The sequence below is a fragment of the Coregonus lavaretus genome (assembly GCF_964263955.1).
Source record: "Coregonus lavaretus genome assembly, chromosome: 33".
In the NCBI taxonomy this organism is placed as follows: Eukaryota; Metazoa; Chordata; class Actinopteri; order Salmoniformes; family Salmonidae; genus Coregonus; species Coregonus lavaretus.
Genome location: NC_140020.1, coordinates 12,356,889 through 12,379,575, shown reverse-complemented (window position 1 = coordinate 12,379,575; position 22,687 = coordinate 12,356,889). Strand labels below are relative to the sequence as shown.

At 42.9% G+C, this 22,687-nt stretch overlaps 1 protein-coding gene across 1 annotated transcript in view; it reads right to left on the bottom strand.

The window, feature by feature from the left end:
* The window catches only part of LOC311108598 (cyclin-dependent kinase 19-like), an 88,648-nt gene extending 67,198 nt beyond the window's left edge, over positions 1 to 21,450 (bottom strand). The window contains exons 1-2 of the mRNA XM_084151256.1: positions 21,251 to 21,450; positions 15,608 to 15,683 (exon numbers count right to left, since the gene is read on the bottom strand). Of these exons, the coding sequence (XP_084007382.1) occupies positions 15,608 to 15,683; positions 21,251 to 21,378 (204 nt within the window). The 5' untranslated portion in view covers positions 21,379 to 21,450. The remainder of the gene's footprint in view (positions 1 to 15,607; positions 15,684 to 21,250) is intronic.
* Positions 21,451 to 22,687: the final 1,237 nt, after the last annotated feature.

The window sequence follows — 22,687 nt, the reverse complement described above, 5'->3', positions numbered from 1 at the left end:
TGACGTACCGATTCCATGGCATAGTGTTTATGAACTGATATGCAAAACGACGCCGGATTCAAAACTTTGAATTTTTCAATTTAAATTATTATATAAAATTCACTACCAATATAATGTTATTTGTATGGGGGATACAATCTTCCCAGCTCTGCAGATTTGGCTGTGAAGAGACAGAATCATTAGATAATTTGTTTTGGTACTGTCCATTTGTAGCTTGTTTCTGGACACAGGTCCAGGAATGGCTGAAGGATTGCAATATTTGCATGGAGCTGACCCTGCAGATAGCACTACTGGGTGATCTGAAAAGTCATAGTCAATCGATCAATAATATAATAATACTTTTAGCAAATATGTTTATTTTCAATTCACAAACTGTAGAAACTATGAGAATAGAAAGGTTCAGAACATTTGTAAAACATCACAGTACAATTGAAAAATATATGGCAAATAGAAATCCAATATGGATGGTGTTAAGAGATAGATGGGAGGTGTTGAATAGAGCTGAAGGATGGGACTAATAACAACAACTAATAACAACAAGATACAGTGGGGAAAAAAAGTATTTAGTCAGCCACCAATTGTGCAAGTTCTCCCACTTAAAAAGATGAGAGAGGCCTGTAATTTTCATCATAGGTACACGTCAACTATGACAGACAAAATGAGAAAAAAAATCCAGAAAATCACATTGTAGGATTTTTTATGAATTTATTTGCAAATTATGGTGGAAAATAAGTATTTGGTCAATAACAAAAGTTCCTCAATACTTTGTTATATACCCTTTGTTGGCAATGACACAGGTCAAACGTTTTCTGTAAGTCTTCACAAGGTTTTCACACACTGTTGCTGGTATTTTGGCCCATTCCTCCATGCAGATCTCCTCTAGAGCAGTGATGTTTTGGGGCTGTCGCTGGGCAACACGGACTTTCAACTCCCTCCAAAGATTTTCTATGGGGTTGAGATCTGGAGACTGGCTAGGCCACTCCAGGACCGTGAAATGCTTCTTACGAAGCCACTCCTTCGTTGCCCGGGCGGTGTGTTTGGGATCATTGTCATGCTGAAAGACCCAGCCACGTTTCATCTTCAATGCACTTCAAATCAAATCAAATCAAATTTTATTGGTCACATGCGCCGAATACAACAGGTGCAGACATTACAGTGAAATGCTTACTTACAGCCCTTAACCAACAGTGCATTTATTTTAAACAAAAAAGTAAGAATAAAACAACAACAACAAAAAGTGTTGAGAAAAAAAAATAAAAGAGCAGAAGTAAAATAAAGTGACAGTAGGGAGGCTATATATACAGGGGGGTACCGTTGCAGAGTCAATGTGCGGGGGCACCGGCTAGTTGAGGTAGTTGAGGTAATATGTACATGTGGGTAGAGTTAAAGTGACTATGCATAAATACTTAACAGAGTAGCAGCAGCGTAAAAAGGATGGGGTGGGGGGGCAGTGCAAATAGTCCGGGTAGCCATGATTAGCTGTTCAGGAGTCTTATGGCTTGGGGGTAGAAGCTGATGAGAAGTCTTTTGGACCTAGACTTGGCACTCCGGTACCGCTTGCCGTGCGGTAGCAGAGAGAACAGTCTATGACTAGGGTGGCTGGAGTCTTTGACAATTTTGAGGGCCTTCCTCTGACACCGCCTGGTATAGAGGTCCTGGATGGCAGGAAGCTTTGCCCCAGTGATGTACTGGGCCGTACGCACTACCCTCTGTAGTGCCTTGCGGTCAGAGGCCAAGCAGTTGCCATACCAGGCGGTGATGCAACCAGTCAGGATGCTCTCGATGGTGCAGCTGTAGAATTTTTTGAGGATCTGAGGACCCATGCCAAATCTTTTTAGTCTCCTGAGGGGGAATAGGCTTTGTCGTGCCCTCTTCACGACTGTCTTGGTGTGTTTGGACCATGATAGTTCGTTGGTGATGTGGACACCAAGGAACTTGAAGCTCTCAACCTGTTCCACTACAGCCCCGTCGTTGAGAATGGGGGCGTGCTCAGTCCTCTTTTTTTTCCTGTAGTCCACAATCATCTCCTTTGTCTTGGTCACGTTGAGGGAGAGGTTGTTGTCCTGGCACCACACGGCCAGATCTCTGACCTCCTCCCTATAGGCTGTCTCATCGTTGTCGGTGATCAGGCCTACCACTGTTGTGTCGTCGGCAAACTTAATGATGGTGTTGGAGTCGTGCCTGGCCATGCAGTCATGGGTGAACAGAGAGTACAGGAGGGGACTGAGCACGCACCCCTGAGGGGCCCCCGTGTTGAGGATCAGTGTGGCAGATGTGTTGTTACCTACCCTTACCACCTGGGGGCGGCCCGTCAGGAAGTCCAGGATCCAGTTGCAGAGGGAGGTGTTTAGTCCCAGGATCCTTAGCTTAGTGATGAGCTTAGAGGGCACTATGGTGTTGAATGCTGAGCTGTAGTCAATGAATAGCATTCTCACGTAGGTGTTCCTCTTGTCCAGGTGGGAAAGGGCAGTGTGGAGTGCGATAGAGATTGCATCATCTGTGGATCTGTTGGGGCGGTATGCAAATTGGAGTGGGTCTAGGGTTTCTGGGATTATGCTGTTGATGTGAGCCATGACCAGTCTTTCAAAGCACTTCATGGCTACAGACGTCAGTGCTACGGGTCGGTAGTCATTTAGGCAGGTTATCTTAGAGTTCTTGGGCACGGGGACTATGGTGGTCTGCTTGAAACATGTTGGTATTACAGACTCAGTCAGGGACATGTTGAAAATGTCAGTGAAGACACTTGCCAGTTGGTCAGCACATGCTCGGAGTACACGTCCTGGTAATCCGTCTGGCCCTGCGGCCTTGTGAATGTTGACCTGCTTAAAAGTCTTACTCACATCGGCTACGGAGAGCGTGATCACATAGTCATCCGGAACAGCTGGTGCTCTCATGCATGCTTCAGTGTTGCTTGCCTCGAAGCGAGCATAGAAGTGGTTTAGCTCGTCTGGTAGGCTTGTGTCACTGGGCAGCTCGCGGCTGTGCTTCCCTTTGTAGTCTGTAATAGTTTTCAAGCCCTGCCACATCCGCACTTGCTGATGGAAGGAGGTTTTCACTCAAAATCTCACGATACATGGCCCCATTCATTCTTTCCTTTACACGGATCAGTCGTCCTGGTCCCTTTGCAGAAAAACAGCCCCAAAGCATGATGTTTCCACCCCCATGCTTCACAGTAGGTATGGTGTTCTTTGGATGCAACTCAGCATTCTTTGTCCTCCAAACACGACGAGTTGAGTTTTTACCAAAAAGTTATATTTTGGTTTCATCTGACCATATGACATTCTCCCAATCCTCTTCTGGATCATCCAAATGTACTCTAGCAAACTTCAGGCTTAAGCAGGGGGACACGTCTGGCACTTCAGGATTTGAGTCCCTGGCGGTGTAGTGTGTTACTGATGGTAGGCTTTGTTACTTTGGTCCCAGCTCTCTGCAGGTCATTCACTAGGTCCCCCCGTGTGGTTCTGGGATTTTTGTTCCCCGTTCTTGTGATCATTTTGACCCCACAGGGTGAGATCTTGCGTGGAGCCCCAGATCGAGGGAGATTATCAGTGGTCTTGTATGTCTTCCATTTCCTAATAATTGCTCCCACAGTTGAATTCTTCAAACCAAGCTGCTTACCTAATGCAGATTCAGTCTTCCCAGCCTGGTGCAGGTCTACAATTTTGTTTCTGGTGTCCTTTGACAGCTCTTTGGTCTTGGCCATAGTGGAGTTTGGAGTGTGACTGTTTGAGGTTGTGGACAGGTGTCTTTTATACTGATAACAAGTTCAAACAGGTGCCATTAATACAGGTAACGAGTGGAGGACAGAGGAGCCTCTTAAAGAAGAAGTTACAGGTCTGTGAGAGCCAGAAATCTTGCATGTTTGTAGGTGACCAAATACTTATTTTCCACCATAATTTGCAAATAAATTCATTAAAAATCCTACAATGTGATTTTCTGAATTTCTTTTCTCAATTTGTCTGTCATAGTTGACGTGTACCTATGATGAAAATTACAGGCCTCTCTCATCTTTTTAAGTGGGAGAACTTGCACAATTGGTGGCTGACTAAATACATTTTTTCCCCACTGTAACTAGTGTAAGACATGCTGTGTCCATAATAAGTATATATGTTATATATTGTGAGCTTTTGTGAAAGAGCACAGTTAGAAAGATATGGCATATAGAAGCATACCAGATGGACATCATGAAAATGATCGGAGGAAGTTCAGGAGTAAAAACAAACTAAATATATTGTTGTTCACTAGTTTACTCCAATTAGGGAGGGGATGGTGGGGTTGGAAAGTAAAAGGGAAATATATATATTTTTAAAGGATATGTATGTATGTATGTATGTATGTATGTATGTATGTATGTATGTATGTATGTATGTATATATATATATATATATATATATATATATATATATATATATATATATATATATATACACACACACAGTGGTTGGTGACCATGACGATACAGGCAGACTGCTCTTGCCAGACCATCCTCCAGAAATCATAGACTGTCTCATGGACAGGCCCTGGAGAGGATAACACATATTGATCAATCAATCAATCAATCAATCAATACAAATACAGTGGGGAGAACAAGTATTTGGTACACTGCCAATTTTGCAGGTTTTCTACTTACAAAGCATGTAGAGGTCTGTAATTTTTATCATAGGTACACTTCAACTGTGAGAGACGGAATCTAAAACAAAAATCCAGAATATCACATTGTATGATTTTTAAGTAATTAATTTCCATTTTATTGCATGACATAAGTATTTGATCACCTACCAACCAGTAAGAATTCCGGCTCTCACAGACCTGTTCGTTTTTCTTTAAGAAGCCCTCCTGTTCTCCACTCATTACCTGTATTAACTGCACCTGTTTGAACTCGTTACCTGTATAAAAAACACCTATCCACACACTCAATTAAACAGACTCCAACCTCTCCACAATGGCCAAGACCAGAGAGCTGTGTAAGGACATCAGGGATACAATTGTAGACCTGCACAAGGCTGGGATGGGCTATAGGACAATAGGCAAGCAGCTTGGTGAGAAGGCAACAACTGTTGGCGCAATTATTAGAAAATGGAAGAAGTTCAAGATGACGGTCAATCACCCTCGGTCTGGGGCTCCATGCAAGAACTCACCTAGTGGGGCATCAATGATCATGAGGAAGGTGAGGGATCAGCCCAGAACTACACGGCAGGACCTGGTCAATGACCTGAAGAGAGCTGGGACCACAGTCTCAAAGAAAACCATTAGTAACATACTACGCCGTCATGGATTAAAATCCTGCAGCGCACGCAAGGTCCCCCTGCTCAAGCCAGCGCATGTCCAGGCTGTCTGAAGTTTGCCAATGACCATCTGGATGATCCAGAGGAGGAATGGGAGACGGTCATGTGGTCTGATGAGACAAAAATATAGCTTTTTGGTCTAAACTCCACTCGCCGTGTTTGGAGAAAGAAGAAGGATGAGTACAACCCCAAGAACACCATCCCAACCGTGAAGCATGGAGGTGGAAACATCATTCTTTGGGGATGCTTTTCTGCAAAGGGGACAGGACGACTGCACCGTATTGAGGGGAGGATGGATGGGGCCATGTATCGCGAGATCTTGGCCTTCCCTCAGTAAGAGCATTGAAGATGGGTCGTTGCTGGGTCTTCCAGCATGACAACGACCCGAAACACACAGCCAGGGCAACTAAGGAGTGGCTCCGTAAGAAGCATCTCAAGGTCCTGGAGTGGCCTAGCCAGTCTCCAGACCTGAACCCAATAGGAAATCTTTGGAGGGAGCTGAAAGTCCGTATTGACCAGCGACAGCCCCGAAACCTGAAGGATCTGGAGAAGGTCTGTATGGAGGTGTGGGCCAAAATCCCTGCTGCAGTGTGTGCAAACCTTGTCAAGACCTACAGGAAACGTATGATCTCTGTAATTGCAAACAAAGGTTTCTGTACCAAATATTAAGTTCTGCTTTTCTGATGTATCAAATACTTATGTCATGCAATAAAATGCAAATTAATTACTTAAAAATCATACAATGTGATATTCTGGATTTTTGTTTTAGATTCCGTCTCTCACAGTTGAAGTGTACCTATGATAAAAATTACAGAACTCTACATGCTTTGTAAGTAGGAAAACCTGCAAAATCGGCAGTGTATCAAATACTTGTTCTCCCCACTGTATATATATATGTGTGTGTATGTATGTGTATGTACAGTGAGGGAAAAAAGTATTTGATCCCCTGCTGATTTTGTACGTTTGCCCACTGACAAAGAAATGATCAGTCTATAATTTTAATGGTAGGTTTATTTGAACAGTGAGAGACAGAATAACAACAAAATAATCCAGAAAAACGCATGTCAAAAATGTTATAAATTCATTTGCATTTTAATGAGGGAAATAAGTATTTGACCCCCTCTCAATCAGAAAGATTTCTGGCTCCCAGGTGTCTTTTATACAGGTAACGAGATAGTATCTCTAGAGGCACTAGAGGTATCTATCTCTTTCATTGTTACCCAACGCTTAGGTTTACCTCCACTTTACTCATATCCTTCCATATCCTTGTCTGTACATAATGCCCTGAATCTTTTCTATAACACCCGGAAATCTGCCCCCTTTATTCTATGTACCCAACGCACTAGAAGACCAGTTCTTAAAGCCTTTAGCCGTATCCTTATTCTAGTCCTCCTCTGTTCCTCTGGTGATGTAGAGGCTAACCCAGGGCCTGTAGCCCCCAGTATCACTCCTACTCCCCAGGAGCTATCATTTGATGACTTCTGTAATCGCAAAAGTCTTGGTTTCTTGCACATAAATATCAGAAGTCTACTTCCTAAGTTTGAGTTATTCACTGCGTTAGCACACTCTGCCAACCCTGATGTTCTAGCAGTGTCTGAATCCTGGCTCAGGAAGGCCACCAAAAATTCTGAAATTTCCATCCCCAACTATAACATTTTCCGTCTAGATAGAACTGCCAAAGGGGGTGGAGTTGCAATCTACTGTAGAGATAGCCTGCAGAGCTCTATCATACTATCCAGGTCTGTGCCCAAACAGTTTGAGCTTCTACTTCTAAAAATCCACCTTTCCAGAAATAAGTCTCTCACTGTTGCCGCTTGCTACAGACCCCCCTCAGCCCCCAGCTGTGCCCTGGACACCATATGTGAATTGATTGCCCCCCATTTATCCTCTGAGTTTGTACTGCTTGGTGACCTAAATTGGGATATGCTTAATACCCCAGCCATCCTACAATCCAAGCTAGATGCCCTCAACCTCACGCAAATTATCAACGAACCTACCAGGTACAACCCTAAATCCTTAAACATGGGTACCCTCATAGATATCATCCTGACTAACATACCCTCTAAATACACCTCAGCTGTCTTCAACCAGGATCTCAGCGATCACTGCCTTATTGCCTGCGTCCGTAACGGGTCTGCGGTCAAACGACCACCCCTCATCACTGTCAAACGCTCCCTAAAACACTTTAGCGAGGAGGCCTTCCTAATTGACCTGGCCCAGGTATCCTGGATGGATATAGATCTCATTCCGTCAGTAGAGGATGCCTGGTTGTTCCTTAAAAGTAATTTCCTCTCAATCTTAAATAAACATGCCCCATTCAAAAAATACAGAACTAAGAACCGATATAGCCCCTGGTTCTCCTCAGACTTGACTGCCCTTGACCAGCACAAAAACATCCTGTGGCGTACAGCATTAGCATCAAATAGCCCCCGCGATATGCAACTTTTCAGGGAAGTTAGGAACCAATATACACAAGCAGTCAGGAAAGCAAAGGCTAACTTTTTCAAACAGAAATTTGCATCCTGTAGCACTAACTCCAAAAAGTTTTGGGACACTGTAAAGTCCATGGAGAATAAGAGCACTTCCTCCCAGCTGCCCACTGCACTGAGGCTAGGAAACACTATCACCACCGATAAATCTACAATAATCGAGAATTTCAACAAGCATTTTGCTACAGCTGGCCATGCTTTCCATCTGGCTACCACTAACCCGGCCACCAACTCTGCACCCTCTGCTGCAACTTGCCCATGCCCCCCCCGCTTCTCCTTCACACAAATTCAGACAGCTGATGTTTTGAAAGCGCTGCAAAATCTGGACCCCTACAAATCAGCTGGGCTAGACAATCTGGACCCTTTCTTTCTAAAACTAGCCGCCGAAATTGTCGCAACCCCTATTACTAGTCTGTTCAACCTCTCTTTCATAACGTCTGAGATCCCCAGAGATTGGAAAGCTGCCGCGGTCATCCCCCTCTTCAAAGGGGGTGACACTCTAGATCCAAACTGCTACAGACCTATATCCATCCTGCCCTGCCTTTCGAAAGTATTCGAAAGCCAAGTTAACAAACAGATCACCGACCATTTCGAATACCACCGTACCTTCTCCGCTATGCAATCCGGTTTCCGAGCTGGTCACGGGTGCACTTCAGCCACGCTCAAGGTCCTAAACGATATTATAACCACGATTGATAATAGACAGTACTGTGCAGCCGTCTTCATCGACCTGGCCAAGGCTTTCGACTCTGTCAACCACCGCATTCTTATTGGCAGACTAAATAGCCTTGGTTTCTCAAATGACTGCCTCGCCTGGTTCACCAACTACTTCTCAGATAGAGTTCAGTGTGTCAAATCGGAGGGCCTGTTGTCTGGACCTATGGCAGTCTCTATGGGGGTGCCACAGGGTTCAATTCTTGGGCCGACACTTTTCTCCGTGTATATCAATGATGTCGCTCTTGCTGCTGGTGACTCTCAGATCCACCTCTACGCAGACGACACCATTTTGTATACATCTGGCCCTTCATTGGACACTGTGTTAACAAACCTCCAAACGAGCTTCAATGCCATACAACAATCCTTCAGTAGCCTTCAACTGCTCTTAAACACTAGTAAAACTAAATGCATGCTTTTCAATCGAACGCTGCTAGCACCCGCCCACCCGACTAGAATCACCACTCTCGAAGGGTCTGACCTAGAGTATGTGGACAACTACAAATATCTAGGTGTCTGGTTAGACTGTAAACTCAACTTCCAGACTCACATAAAGAATCTCCAATCCAAAGTTAAATCTAGAATCGGCTTCCTATTTCGCAACAAAGCCTCCTTCACTCATGCTGCCAAACATGCCCTCGTAAAACTGACTATCCTACCGATCCTTGACTTCGGCGATGTCATTTACAAAATAGCCTCCAACACTCTACTCAGCAAATTGGATGTAGTCTATCACAGTGCCATCCGTTTTGTCTCCAAAGCCCCATACACTACCCACCACTGTGACCTGTACGCTCTTGTTGGCTGGTCCTCACTACATGTTCGTCGTCAAACCCACTGGCTCCAGGCCATCTATAAATCACTGCTAGGCAAATCCCCGCCTTATCTTAGCTCATTGGTCACCATAGCAGCACCCACCCGTAGTCTGCGCTCCAGCAGGTATATCTCACTGGTCATTCCCAAAGCCAACACCTCCTTTGGCCGCCATTCCTTCCAGTTCTCTGCTGCCAATGACTGGAACGAATTGCAAAAATCTCTGAAGCTGGAGACTCTTATCTCCCTCAATAACTTTAAGCATCAGTTGTCAGAGCACCTTACCGATCACTGCACCTGTACACAGCCCATCTGAAATTAGCCCACCCAACTACCTCATCCCTATATTGTTATTTATTTTGCTCTTTTGCACCCCAGTATCTCTATTTGCACATCATCTCTTGCACATCTAGCATTCCAGTGTTAATACTATTGTAATTATTCTGCACTATAGCCTATTTATTGCCTTACCTCCATAACTTGCTACATTTGCACACACTGTATATATATTTTCTGTTGTATTTCTGACTTTATGTTTTTTTTACCCCATATGTAACTCTGTGTTGTTTTTATTGCACTACTTTGCTTTATCTTGGCCAGGTCGCAGTTGTAAATGAGAACCTGTTCTCAACTGGCTTACCTGGTTAAATAAAGGTGAAATAAAATAAAAATAAAAACGAGCTGAGATTAGGAGCACACTCTTAAAGGGAGTGCTCCTAATCTCAGCTTGTTACCTGTATAAAAGACACCTGTCCACAGAAGCAATCAATCAATCAGATTCCAAACTGTCCACCATGGCCAAGACCAAAGAGCTTTTCAAGGATGTCAGGGACAAGATTGTAGACCTACACAAGGCTGGAATGGGCTACAAGACCATCGCCAAGCAGCTTGGTGAGAAGGTGACAACAGTTGGTGCGATTATTCGCAAATGGAAGAAACACAAAATACCTGTCAATCTCCCTCGGCCTGGGGCTCCATGCAAGATCTCACCTCGTGGAGTTGCAATGATCATGAGAACGGTGAGGAATCAGCCCAGAACTACACGGGAGGATCTTGTCAATGATCCCAAGGCAGCTGGGACCATAGTCACCAAGAAAACAATTGGTAACACACTACGCCGTGAAGGACTGAAATCCTGCAGCGCCCGCAAGGTCCCCCTGCTCAAGAAAGTACATATACAGGGCCGTCTGAAGTTTGCCAATGAACATCTGAATGATTCAGAGGAGAACTGGGTGAAAGTGTTGTGGTCAGATGAGACCAAAATCGAGCTCTTTGGCATCAACTCAACTCGCCGTGTTTGGAGGAGGAGGAATGCTGCCTATGACCCCAAGAACACCATCCCCACCGTCAAACATGGAGGTGGAAACATTATGCTTTGGGGGTGTTTTTCTGCTAAGGGGACAGGACAACTTCACCGCATCAAAGGGAAGATGGAGGGGCCATGTACCGTCAAATCTTGGGTGAAAACCTCCTTCCCTCAGCCAGGGCATTGAAAATAGGTCGTGGATGGGTATTCCAGCATGACAATGACCCAAAACACACGGCCAAGGCAACAAAGGAGTGGCTCAAGAAGAAGCACATTAAGGTCCTGGAGTGGCCAAGCCAGTCTCCAGACCTTAATCCCATAGAAAATCTGTGGAGGGAGCTGAAGGTTCGAGTTGCCAAACGTCAGCCTCAAAACCTTAATGACTTGGAGAAGATCTGCAAAGAGGAGTGGAACAAAATCCCTCCTGAGATGTGTGCAAACCTGGTGGCCAACTACAAGAAACGTCTGACCTCTGTGATTGCCAACAAGGGTTTTGCCACCAAGTACTAAGTCATGTTTTGCAGAGGGGTCAAATACTTATTTCCCTCATTAAAATGGAAATCAATTTATAACATTTTTGACATGCGTTTATCTGGATTTTTGTTGTTGTTATTCTGTCTCTCACTGTTCAAATAAACCTACCATTAAAATTATAGACTGATCATGTCTTTGTCAGTGGGAAAACATACAAAATCAGCAGGGGATCAAATACTTTTTTCCCTCACTGTATGTGGTGAGTGTGAAAGTGTGTGTGTGTCCTCAGTATACATGTGTGCGAATGTTATGTGTGTGTGGTCATATGTAGTGTGTGTGTGTGTGTATATACAGTTTGTGTTGTGGTGTGAGTGTAAGTATGTGTGAGTGTGTGGGTACAGTCCAGTGTGTAGGTAGTCAATGCAGGTAGTATGGGTTGCCATTTGATATTTAGCAGTCTTGCCTAGCAGTCTTATGGCTTGGGGGTAGAAGCTATTCAAGGTCCTGTTGGTTCCAGACTTGGTGCACTGCTCCTGCTTCCCGTGCGGTAGCAGAGAGAACAGTCTATGGCTTGGGTGGCGGGAGTCTTTGACAATTTTTTTGGGCTTTCTCTGACACCGCCTGATATAGAGGTCCTGGATGGCAGGGAGCTCGGCCCCAATGATGTACTGGGCCGTATTCACCACCCTCTGTTGCCGTACCAAGCGGTGATGCAGCTAGTCAAGATGCTCTCAATGGTGCAGCTGTAGAACCTTTTGATGATCTGAGGGCCCATGCCAAATCTTTTCAGCCTCCTAAGGGGGAAGAGGCGCTGTTGTGCCCTTTTCACAACTGTGTGGGTGTGTGTGGACCATGTTAATTCCTTAGTGATGTGGACACTAAGGAATTTGAAGCTCTTGACCCGCTCCACTACAGCCCCATCGATGTGGATGGGGGTGTGCTCACCCCTCTGTTTCCTGTAGTCCACGATCAGCTCCTTTGTCTTGCTGATGTTGAGGGAGCAGTTGTTGTCCTGGCACCACACTGCCAGGTCTCTGACCTCCTCCCTATAGGCTGTCTCTTCGTTGATGGTGATCAGGCCTACCAGTGTCGTATCGTCAGCAAACTTGATGATGGTGTTGGTGTCGTGTGCGGCCACGCAGTCGTGGGTGAACAGGGAGTACAGGAGGGGACTAAGCACACACCCCTGAGGGGCCCTCGTGTTGATGGTTAGCGTGGCGGATGTGTTGTTGCCTATCCTCACCGCCTGGGGGCGGCCCGTCAGGAAGTCCAGGATCCAGTTGCAGAGGGAGGTGTTCAGTCCCAGGGTCCCGAGCCTGATGATGAGTTTGGAGGGGACTATGGTGTTGAATGCTGAGCTGTAGTCAATGAACAGCATTCTTACAAAGATATTACTTTTGTCCATGTGGAAATTGCAATGTTTTTTTTATATCGCTATCAACAATAGAATAAACACATTTTGAACTACAGTGGGGAGAACAAGTATTTGATACACTGCCGAATTTGCAGGTTTTCCTACTTACAAAGCATGTAGAGGTCTGTAATTTTTATCATAGGTACACTTCAACTGTGAGAGACGGAATCTAAAACAAAAATCCAGAAAATCACATTGGATGATTTTTAAGTAATTAATTTGCATTTTATTGCATGACATAAGTATTTGATACATCAGAAAAGCAGAACTTAATATTTGGTACAGAAACCTTTGTTTGCAATTACAGAGATCATACGTTTCCTGTAGGTCTTGACCAGGTTTGCACACACTGCAGCAGGGATTTTGGCCCACTCCTCCATACAGACCTTCTCCAGATCCTTCAGGTTTCGGGGCTGTCGCTGGGCAATACAGACTTTCAGCTCCCTCCAAAGATGTTCTATTGGGTTCAGGTCTGGAGACTGGCTAGGCCACTCCAGGACCTTGAGATGCTTCTTACGGAGCCACTCCTTAGTTGCCCTGGCTGTGTGTTTCAGGTCGTTGTCATAATGGAAGACACAGCCACGACCCATCTTCAATGCTCTTACTGAGGGAAGGAGGTTGTTGGCCAAGATCTCGCGATACATGGCCCCATCCATCCTCCCCTCAATACGGTGCAGTCGTCCTGTTCCCTTTGCAGAAAACCATCCCCAAAGAATGATGTTTCCACCTCCATGCTTCACGGTTGGGATGGTGTTCTTGGGGTTGTACTCATCCTTCTTCTTCCTCCAAACACGGCGAGTGGAGTTTAGACCAAAAAGCTATATGTTTGTCTCATCAGACCACATGACCTTCTCCCATTCCTCCTCTGGATCATCCAGATGGTCATTGGCAAACTTCAGACGGGACATGCGCTGGCTTGAGCAGGGGGACCTTGCGTGCGCTGCAGGATTTTAATCCATGACGGCGTAGTGTGTTACTAATGGTTTTCTTTGAGACTGTGGTCCCAGCTCTCTTCAGGTCATTGACCAGGTCCTGCCATGTAGTTCTGGGCTGATCCCTCACCTTCCTCATGATCATTGATGCCCCACGAGGTGAGATCTTGCATGGAGCCCCAGACCGAGGGTGATTGACCGTCATCTTGAACTTCTTCCATTTTCTAATAATTGCGTCAACAGTTGTTGCCTTCTCACCAAGCTGCTTGCCTATTGTCCTGTAGCCCATCCCAGCCTTGTGCAGGTCTACAATTGTATCCCTGATGTCCTTACACAGCTCTCTGGTCTTGGCCATTGTGGAGAGGTTGGAGTCTGTTTGATTGAGTGTGTGGACAGGTGTCTTTTATACAGGTAACGAGTTCAAACAGGTGCAGTTAATACAGGTAATGAGTGGAGAACAGGAGGGCTTCTTAAAGAAAAACGAACAGGTCTGTGAGAGCCGGAATTCTTACTGGTTGGTAGGTGATCAAATACTTATGTCATGCAATAAAATGCAAATCAATTACTTAAAAATCATACAATGTGATTTTCTGGATTTTTGTTTTAGATTCCGTCTCTCACAGTTGAAGTGTACCTATGATAAAAATTACAGACCTATACATGCTTTGTAAGTAGGAAAACCTGCAAAATCGGCAGTGTATCAAATACTTGTTCTCCCCACTGTATATACCCACAGTAGAAGAAAGGAGAATATCTTCTTTCTAATGATGTCAACTTTATTTCTCAACTCCTAATTTTGAGCAAATTACAGTCATTGAAGCCAATTTAACTCACTGGAATATCTGACATAGGCTTTGAAAAAGCACCGGCGAATAGGCTACCAGTGAGGCAAGTGCCACTGGCTGCTGATAAGCTGTCTTGACTTGGACATACATCTTTGCCAACCCATGACTAACCTTTTTGTAACCAACTAAACAGCTGCTCTTAGTGAAAATGTGTTTGGAGTTAACTTTCTAGCTAGTAGGCTATGTTATGTTAGACTTCATACTTTCTCTTCCAATTATAATGTGGGGAGGTCCAAAAAATGAGCAACTATCTACCAAATCTATTAATTTTAAAATGTTGATGATTACTTCTCCTTGCCATTATCATTCACCTGATGATAAGATAAGACATGTGATGTATTTTTTTGCTAATGTATGATGGTTCACCAGTTTGCCTGGGAGGGGGTCCCTGGGTAAGAAAAGGTTGAAGACCCCCGTTATAAAGTTGTCCGTGGGAGTTGGAATCCATAGTCTTATGTTGCACCTACCCCACATTTTCCAGGAATAGTCTAATCATGTTACTGAATATATCCAGAGTATTTTCAGATTTCGTTATCAACAAATGCGGCGAAAAGTACAATAAATGTGAAATGCACATAAAATCAAGGATAATGTTTGGATTCAGTCTTGTGTCAGGTGAACTGTTGTGTCCTCAACTTTGGTCTTATAATTTTCCCATTATCTCCAAACTGTTCCCTTTAAATTGCTACCATGGTTATGCATATGCTTTTCATATTTCTTCTTTAAGAAACATTTCAATTTAAAACTATCCATATTGGCCAATTCCCACGAGTGTAAAGGGTTAACACTGGGTTAGGAATAACCTAAAGATCATGTGAAAAATGAAAAGTGACAGCTGAGTGTAAGCAAAGAGCAGCTGGGTGGATGGCCTATTCACAAGGGCACTTGCTTGTGTGTGTTTGTCTATTTGCAGTATTGTTTAACACATTGGAGGCCTGAACTCCATACAGCAGATATGTGGGAGCCATAAAATGTGCAGACCTTTATTGTTCTCCTACAGTGTGTATCTTGCCAAGCACTTGAGTACTGGTATATATCATGTTTACATGGCCATGGTGATGTCTCTATTGCTTATGCTTCAGCCATTAGGAACACTGCACCATGCAGATTCCAATCCTGGAAGCACATCGGTGCAGGGTTACACTCTACAATCAAAGAAAACACTTCTTAGGTTCCTACTCGTTTACATAGCATCAACTGAGGCTAGAGCCAATAAGCGACTACACATAAGAATGTATCGTAGGAGACAGAAAGCACAGTAGAAAGGAAAACATTGATAGGAGAAAGGACTAAATAAAGGACAAAACAGCATCATTAAGCAGTATCTTAACTTACAGCGATTTCCCTGCAAGCAGACATCGATATTCCAGTGCCTTCAATTTGTTTCAGTGCATACTCCTTCTCATCTTCCCTGCAGAGAAACAGACATAAGGGGAAAAATCAGCACATCACAAACCAGCTTTATTTATTTGGCAAGTATGTAACAACACACTGTAAACTCACATGTTCTTGAGCAACATATATTAGTGAAATAGAGCTTCAGGTATTGAAAGTTGTGTGTTTATGAGCGACAGTAAGATAGAACAGGGGATTTGAAAATGATGGAGATGGACTGCTCTTGCTTGACTTGTTCTTATGGAACAGTAGATCCCTGCCATTAATATCCTCTGGCTGAAGAAGACAGCTATTCCCTCGCCACAGACATGCTCTGTTGTTGCTGAGTGCAGCCTCTCCCCAGAGCAAGCAAAATTATCTATCCACTCTGCATTTCACCACCCCCCTCAATGCAAACATATGCTCTGGCTTCATCATAGCCTTCACACCGAGCTGGCCATTGTTCCTTCTCATAACACACACAGTGCAGAATCAGAATGACCGAAGATAAATCTGATTTTATTAAATAAATGCAGTGACATTCTGAGGGTATTTCTGTGCCCTTGTAAAAACCTGCTGGTGGTGGAAAAAGGCATTGAAGGCATGTAGCTGCCAATTAAGAAATGTTAGACGTATTGTGGTGTGCACACGTACAGCAGCACACTGCGATGTAGGGGACTATGGATTGTCTGAGATAAGCAGTATCCTCCTAGAAAGGGAACTTACCCCCAACATTGACTCTCCAGAAAATATTATTGAGCCGATTACGAACATGGCCTGTTGTATAGCTTACTTCTTGCAGAAGATTTGTGAAAAGGTAACAAATGTATATATGTATAATGAAGACCAAATATGTACAAAAAAAGCTGATTTGTTTAATGAGAATCTGTGTGTGTGTGGTACCTACATCAAACATGACATCACCAACTTGCCTACTTAAGAATGGGTAATGGGCATTCAATAGTGGTGGTTTCAGGCTGGAGGTTTCAGGCACTACTATCTCACATCTGATTTTGACTGAGCTTCAACACTGTTTTAATGGATGTTTTGGTCTGTGATAAACAGCCCTGATTGGTCATGAATATGAATTTACTGTTGCCAACTCCGCCTTCGGATTAATTAAGCAATGGACACAAAAGACAAACAAACAACCACCATAATTTCTTATGCCCTATAAACATAGCACTTTATTATCACGAACAACACATAACACAGAGGACTGCCAAGTCCAAAAAGTGCTAATGCACAAACAAAAACCAGAACACAACGTGAGTTGGAGGGGTAGATGGGTAAATTGCATTTATTTGTCTTCTTTTTTTTATTTATTACCATTTACACTAAACATCTTTTTCATAATAAGCTCCACCACATAACAGGGATGGTGAATTACAGCTGTTCTGGGAATTCACATTCGATTAGTGTCCAGAGATTCCTGGAGGAGCTGGCAGGGGTCCAGAGTGGGTAGGGCTGTCGCACACAGTCCAAAGGTTGCCTATTGTGCCTCTCAACAAGCCTGCATGGCCCCTACACTCATCTGGCCACAAGCCTGATTGATGTTCCCAATCACATATATGAGGATAGAGACACTCCCTCTTCTCTGTTTACAGAGAGAAAGCATGTCCTCACACCTCATCAAAGTGCTCCTTCTGCTATTTATTGCCTACAGTGGGAAAACCTTGTGGAAAAACCAACAAAACATTGTCTCAATATGTTCCACTGACAATTACTAAGTTCTATCTGACGTTATATTTTTTTTATCTACTTGGCAAACTTTGCACGAAGAGTGTTTTATATTCCTGACCAGCAAGGATGGTTCATTCTTCATGTCTTATGTGGTGCACGTGAAACTAATATTAAAACCTTAGCAGTGCCTTTATTACAATACATGAGGTGCGATCATAAAATACATTGACTGGCTGCTGCGCATGAGAGTTTTCTTCAACATGCTGTTCAACTAGACTCTCTATAAGGGATTGAAGAGCAAGCATTTGCAACTAAAATGCTAGGCCTACTGCACCACCCCTGAAAGCATGCATCACTGAAAAATCATCATCAGCAACAACAACAACAACAACAATAACGACGACGACGCTTGGCCTATGTCTCAGTTACTAGGCAATTCCATGGTAACGGAATGATGCTAAGACTCAGATTTTTCCATTTATAATGTATGTCAAACAAAAACCAATAAATGCAAAGTTTAACAACCATACAATTCTATGCACAATGACTACTTTTAACAATTTCCACTGAATATTTGACAAAAACACATTTACTTGAAGAACAGTGCAGATGCAACGTTTGGTAACAGAATGATGGTTTGTGCTGTAACTGCTGTCATTCTGTTTCCAAACTTTGCATCTGCACTGTTCTTCAAGTAAATGTGTTTTTGTAAAATAAAAATGTGGAAATTGTTAAAAGTAGTCATTATGTATAGCGTTGTATGGTTTGTTTAATTTTGCAATCATTGTTTTTTGTTTGGCATACATATTTATACATTTTCTGTAATTATTTTTTTTACCCCCTTTTTCTCCCAAATTTTTTCGATCTTGTCTCATCGCTGCAACAGCCCAACGGGCTCGAGAGAGGAGGCGAAGGTGGAGTCATGCGTCCTCCGAAACATGACCCGCATAATCACGCTTCTTAACACCCGCCAGCTTAACCCGGAAGCCAGCCGCACCAATGTGTCAGAGGAAACAACATTCAACTGGCGACCGGGGTCAGCCTGCAGGCACCTGGCGCGCCACAAGGAGTCACTGGAGTGCGATGAGCCAAATAAAGCCCCACTGGCCAAACCCTCCCCTAACCCGGACGACGCTGGGCCAATTGTGCGCCGTCCTATGGTACTCCCGGCCACGACCGATTGTGGCACAGCCCGGGAATGAACCCTGGTCTGTAGTAACGCCTCTAGCACTGCGATGCAGTGCCTTAGACCGCTGTGCCACTCGGGAGGCCCCTGGCATACGTTTTAAAGTCTACAAAAAAATCTGAGTCTCAGAATCATTCTGTTACTGTGGAATTGCCCTTTTCTAAAGATTGGCTAGGTTAACAATAAATATTGTAGGGCCTAGTTGAGTAGTATGACTATATATATATCGGCTATCTGCATGTTGACAGAGACACCAGTGGTGTAGTTGTGCCTGGAGAAGTGGGTATACTCAAATTTTGTCAAAGATTTCCCAAACGGCGAAGGAAAGGCACCCGGTGTGAAACATTCTATGACAAACAGTGACATACACTCTGAATGATCTAAAATTATAAATCCCATATTGGTCTTTCAGTCAGGCCAACCCAAGCTGTACTGTGCAAGTAGGCTAATAGTAAGCCTACTATTGAAATAGATAAATGAGCCTGTCAACTGAGTCAGAAATTCATAGCTTTCTGATCTTTCCAGACAAAAGAAAAAGGTTTTCGCTCTCAAAGTCACACTTTTTTAATAGAAAAACAACTAAATTGGACGTTATAAGTCCACAACAATGCTTAAACCACATCAGGAGACCACTTTATTTGTGTGTGTGTGTATTTACCCTTTAATTTAACTGTGCAGGCACCTAGCACTGTTGTTTATGTAGAGCACATGAGATGGAGTTTGCAAAACAAATGGCCACTGGATTGATGCAAATAATCATGATATCATTCTGCCAGGTAGGCATAGGCTACTTTGTAGCTAGTAAACATTTAATTGAGAAGGTTTTTGGGGAAGCCTTTCCAACTACCAGAAGACAGTTAGGCCTATCTTTAGCATGGCTATATTTTTCCTCTTCCTTAATTGTTTGAAACCTGGACATTTTACTTCAAATGATGAGGCATGTCTTACCTTGCTTCAAAGTAGCCTATAGCCAAAATCCCACCATAGAAACGTAGAGGCAATTATTTTATAAAGACTTCATCATACAGTACCAGTCAAAAGTTTGGACACACCTAGTATACATTGTAGAATAATAGTGAAGACATCAAAACTATGAAATAACACATATGGAATCATGTAGTAACCAAAAAAGAGCTTTGCACACTCTTGGCATTCTCTCAACCAGCTTCATGAGGTAGTCACCTGGAATGCATTTCAATTAACAGGTGTGCCTTGGTAAAAGTTAGTTTGTGGAATTTCTTTCCTTCTTAATGCGTTTGAGACAATCAGTTGTGTTCTGACAAGGTAGGGGTGGTATACAGAAGATAGTCCTATATTATGTCAAGAACAGCTCAAATAAGCAAAGAGAAACAACAGGCCATCATTACTTTAAGACATGAAGGTCAGTCAATCTGGAAAATGTCTAGAACTTTGAAAGTTTCTTCAAGTGCAGTCGCAAAAACCATCAAGCGCTATGATGAAACTTGCTCTCATGAGGACCGCCACCACTGAGAGACACTATCCAGGATGCTTACTACTAAATAAATAGTGGGCAATGCTATCAATAGCCTAGTAGCCTCCATTGTGTAAGCCTACAAATGACATGAATGAATACGCAAACTGTGAAGAAAAAAAATCTACTGTTTTGTCAGACTACTCGAACGACAGGTAAAGCTACCTGTACGAAGGCGCAGGAAATGCAAGGAACGGAACACCAGATGGCCCTTTCACTCCAGAAGGCCCTATGCCAAATCACCAGTTGCCTTGATAGAGAAAAATGACCTTCAACTGTTTGATTGCCATTCAAATTGTGCAACTTGTTTATTACAGATAGGACATATTCTGCTACTTTGGACAAAATATCCATATCACACTGACTTCCCTAACCAAGGAATTGTTTCAGCCCAATCAGACATTAACAACATAAACTCATCTGCACTGATCAGTCAATCCTGAGGTGATAGTGATCTACCCTCCTTAAAACCGATATAGGCTTACATTTCCACTTTCCCTCCAATTTGAGGAGACACCAGATGCTCCAGGCATATCATGAGATTGGTGCACAAATGAGAATCAAACACAGCAAAATCACTTGCTTGCTGCAGGGAGAGAGAAAAAAATCAATGGTATTTTCTATTATCCCACAGAAATGTTGGTGACATTGCAACATAAGTGGTCAATTAGGAACAACAACAGCACAAATTAGAAAACGATTAGACGTGTAAGAAGTGTGATATGGGTATTTTATCTATAGGTTATTAGAAAACCGTATTAATACAGTAATAGCCAAATAAATATATTCTATATATATCCACTTATTTTCTTTGCATTCAAGCACCAAAAGGAGTTTAGCATTGCATCGAGTTCGACTATGTAAGTGCTCTTGAGAGAACTTGGCAATAATAGGATATATGATTATTTTAGACTAAGCCAAGTTGAACAAGATCAGAGAATATCATTACACCTACACATTTCTACTGGTGATATTAGGCAAATAACTCATGTTGAAAGTAGCCTGCGCTTCCACGAACAGTGTGTCAAATAATAAACATAATCACTGTGTTGTTTTGGGGGAGGACCGTTGAGTGAGTGTGGAGTGCGTACATGAAAACAAAAACAGAGACACGGGCAGCGCTCAGGGTAGTTAAAATCTATCCTCTGCTCTGTCCAACGTGCAAGGATATATTTAGCCTAGTCTTGATAAGGCATTCTGCAATCAGTTTATTGAGTAAACAATAAGGTTATCTGAATCTTACCCGTCTTTGCGCTTAGCTTTATAAACGTGCCCGTAGGTGCCTCGACCCACTTTGCAACCTTCATATTCGAACAGATCTTCTACCTTCTCTCGTTCGGCTGCGAGCTTTGTTTTGAAGTCGTAATCCATTTTAACCCATAAATATTTCTTAATTTACAATAAAATAAAATATGAATTATAACATGCATTAATTAAATAATATGGTCGTTTTATTCCCCCACCATTTCCTTGTTTGGGATTTTGGTCTGCTCCGCTTAATGTTCACTGGCTCGTTGACGTTTCTAATTGGCACGCAAGGCTTTCTGGGTAAGGTAGTTTACAAAAGCATTAGCTTGACTCATCAACATAGAAGTAAAAGGTCTGTAAAACTACACTCCGCATTTCGCGCTGCAGTAACTGCACTTGCGTACTCATGAACGCGCTCAAAAAATGTGTGGATCAGTTGTAACATTTCATATACAACAAATGTGTCATCCTTTTGAAGTTTCACCCAACAGGTCTCCAATATGTTTTTGAATAGAAAGAGGTATATTGAAGTAGCTTCAACCAGAGGAATAGGCTGTACTATATAATCCCACCTGTGGCATCTATTAGTTTTAGCCTTGCGCTTTTACACGAGAGAGGTGCATGTAGCAAATCTGCATGCAATTTGTAATCTCTTTTAAAAATATGGTTATGCAATCATATTACACTATTATGACATCCATATCACCAAAAATCGTTTATGAAGAACAGAAGTAGGCCTAGATACCTTTATTAATTGTATTTATTACGTTTATTTGGCAGGGACAATGAACAACAAAAACATGTCCCATAGCACTGAGACAACATGTGTCGCACCAGATTTAGCTAATAGCTCATTTCCATCTGTAGTCCCTAAAACGTCTAGACATCGGTGAACATCTAGACATGGAAACATTATATACAAAACAGAAAAACAGAAATACATCATACAGTTAAAAAAAACAGAGATCAGGACATAGAGACTTGTTTCAACATAGAAGTCAAAACATTGCCCATAGAAACACATTGCTATTGGATAGAACACGTAATATCCCTATAAAAAAATAAAAATAAAAAACGAAATATTTTACATAGCCCAGTTAACGTACGTATTGCAATTACACCTGTGTATGTACTTACGTGTCTTCTGTTGCATTAAAAGTCAGTAGGACCTATGGCCTTTTAAGTTAAAATCAATGAGTGCATGACTGATTAGACTTGATTTTTTGTTTTTAATGTTCTGTCGAGAAGGCTTGGAAGCTGCTACATGTTTTCAGAGCAGACGGGAACAGCTTACCTGAACGCAGAGTAGCGTTCATTATCAGGGAAATATGTTATATCTGCCAATTAAATGTTTTATCATTTGAGATTTGAGATTGGCAATGTACAACTTTGTCACGCTGACAGTTGCCACTGCCAATCGCCACTTCATCAA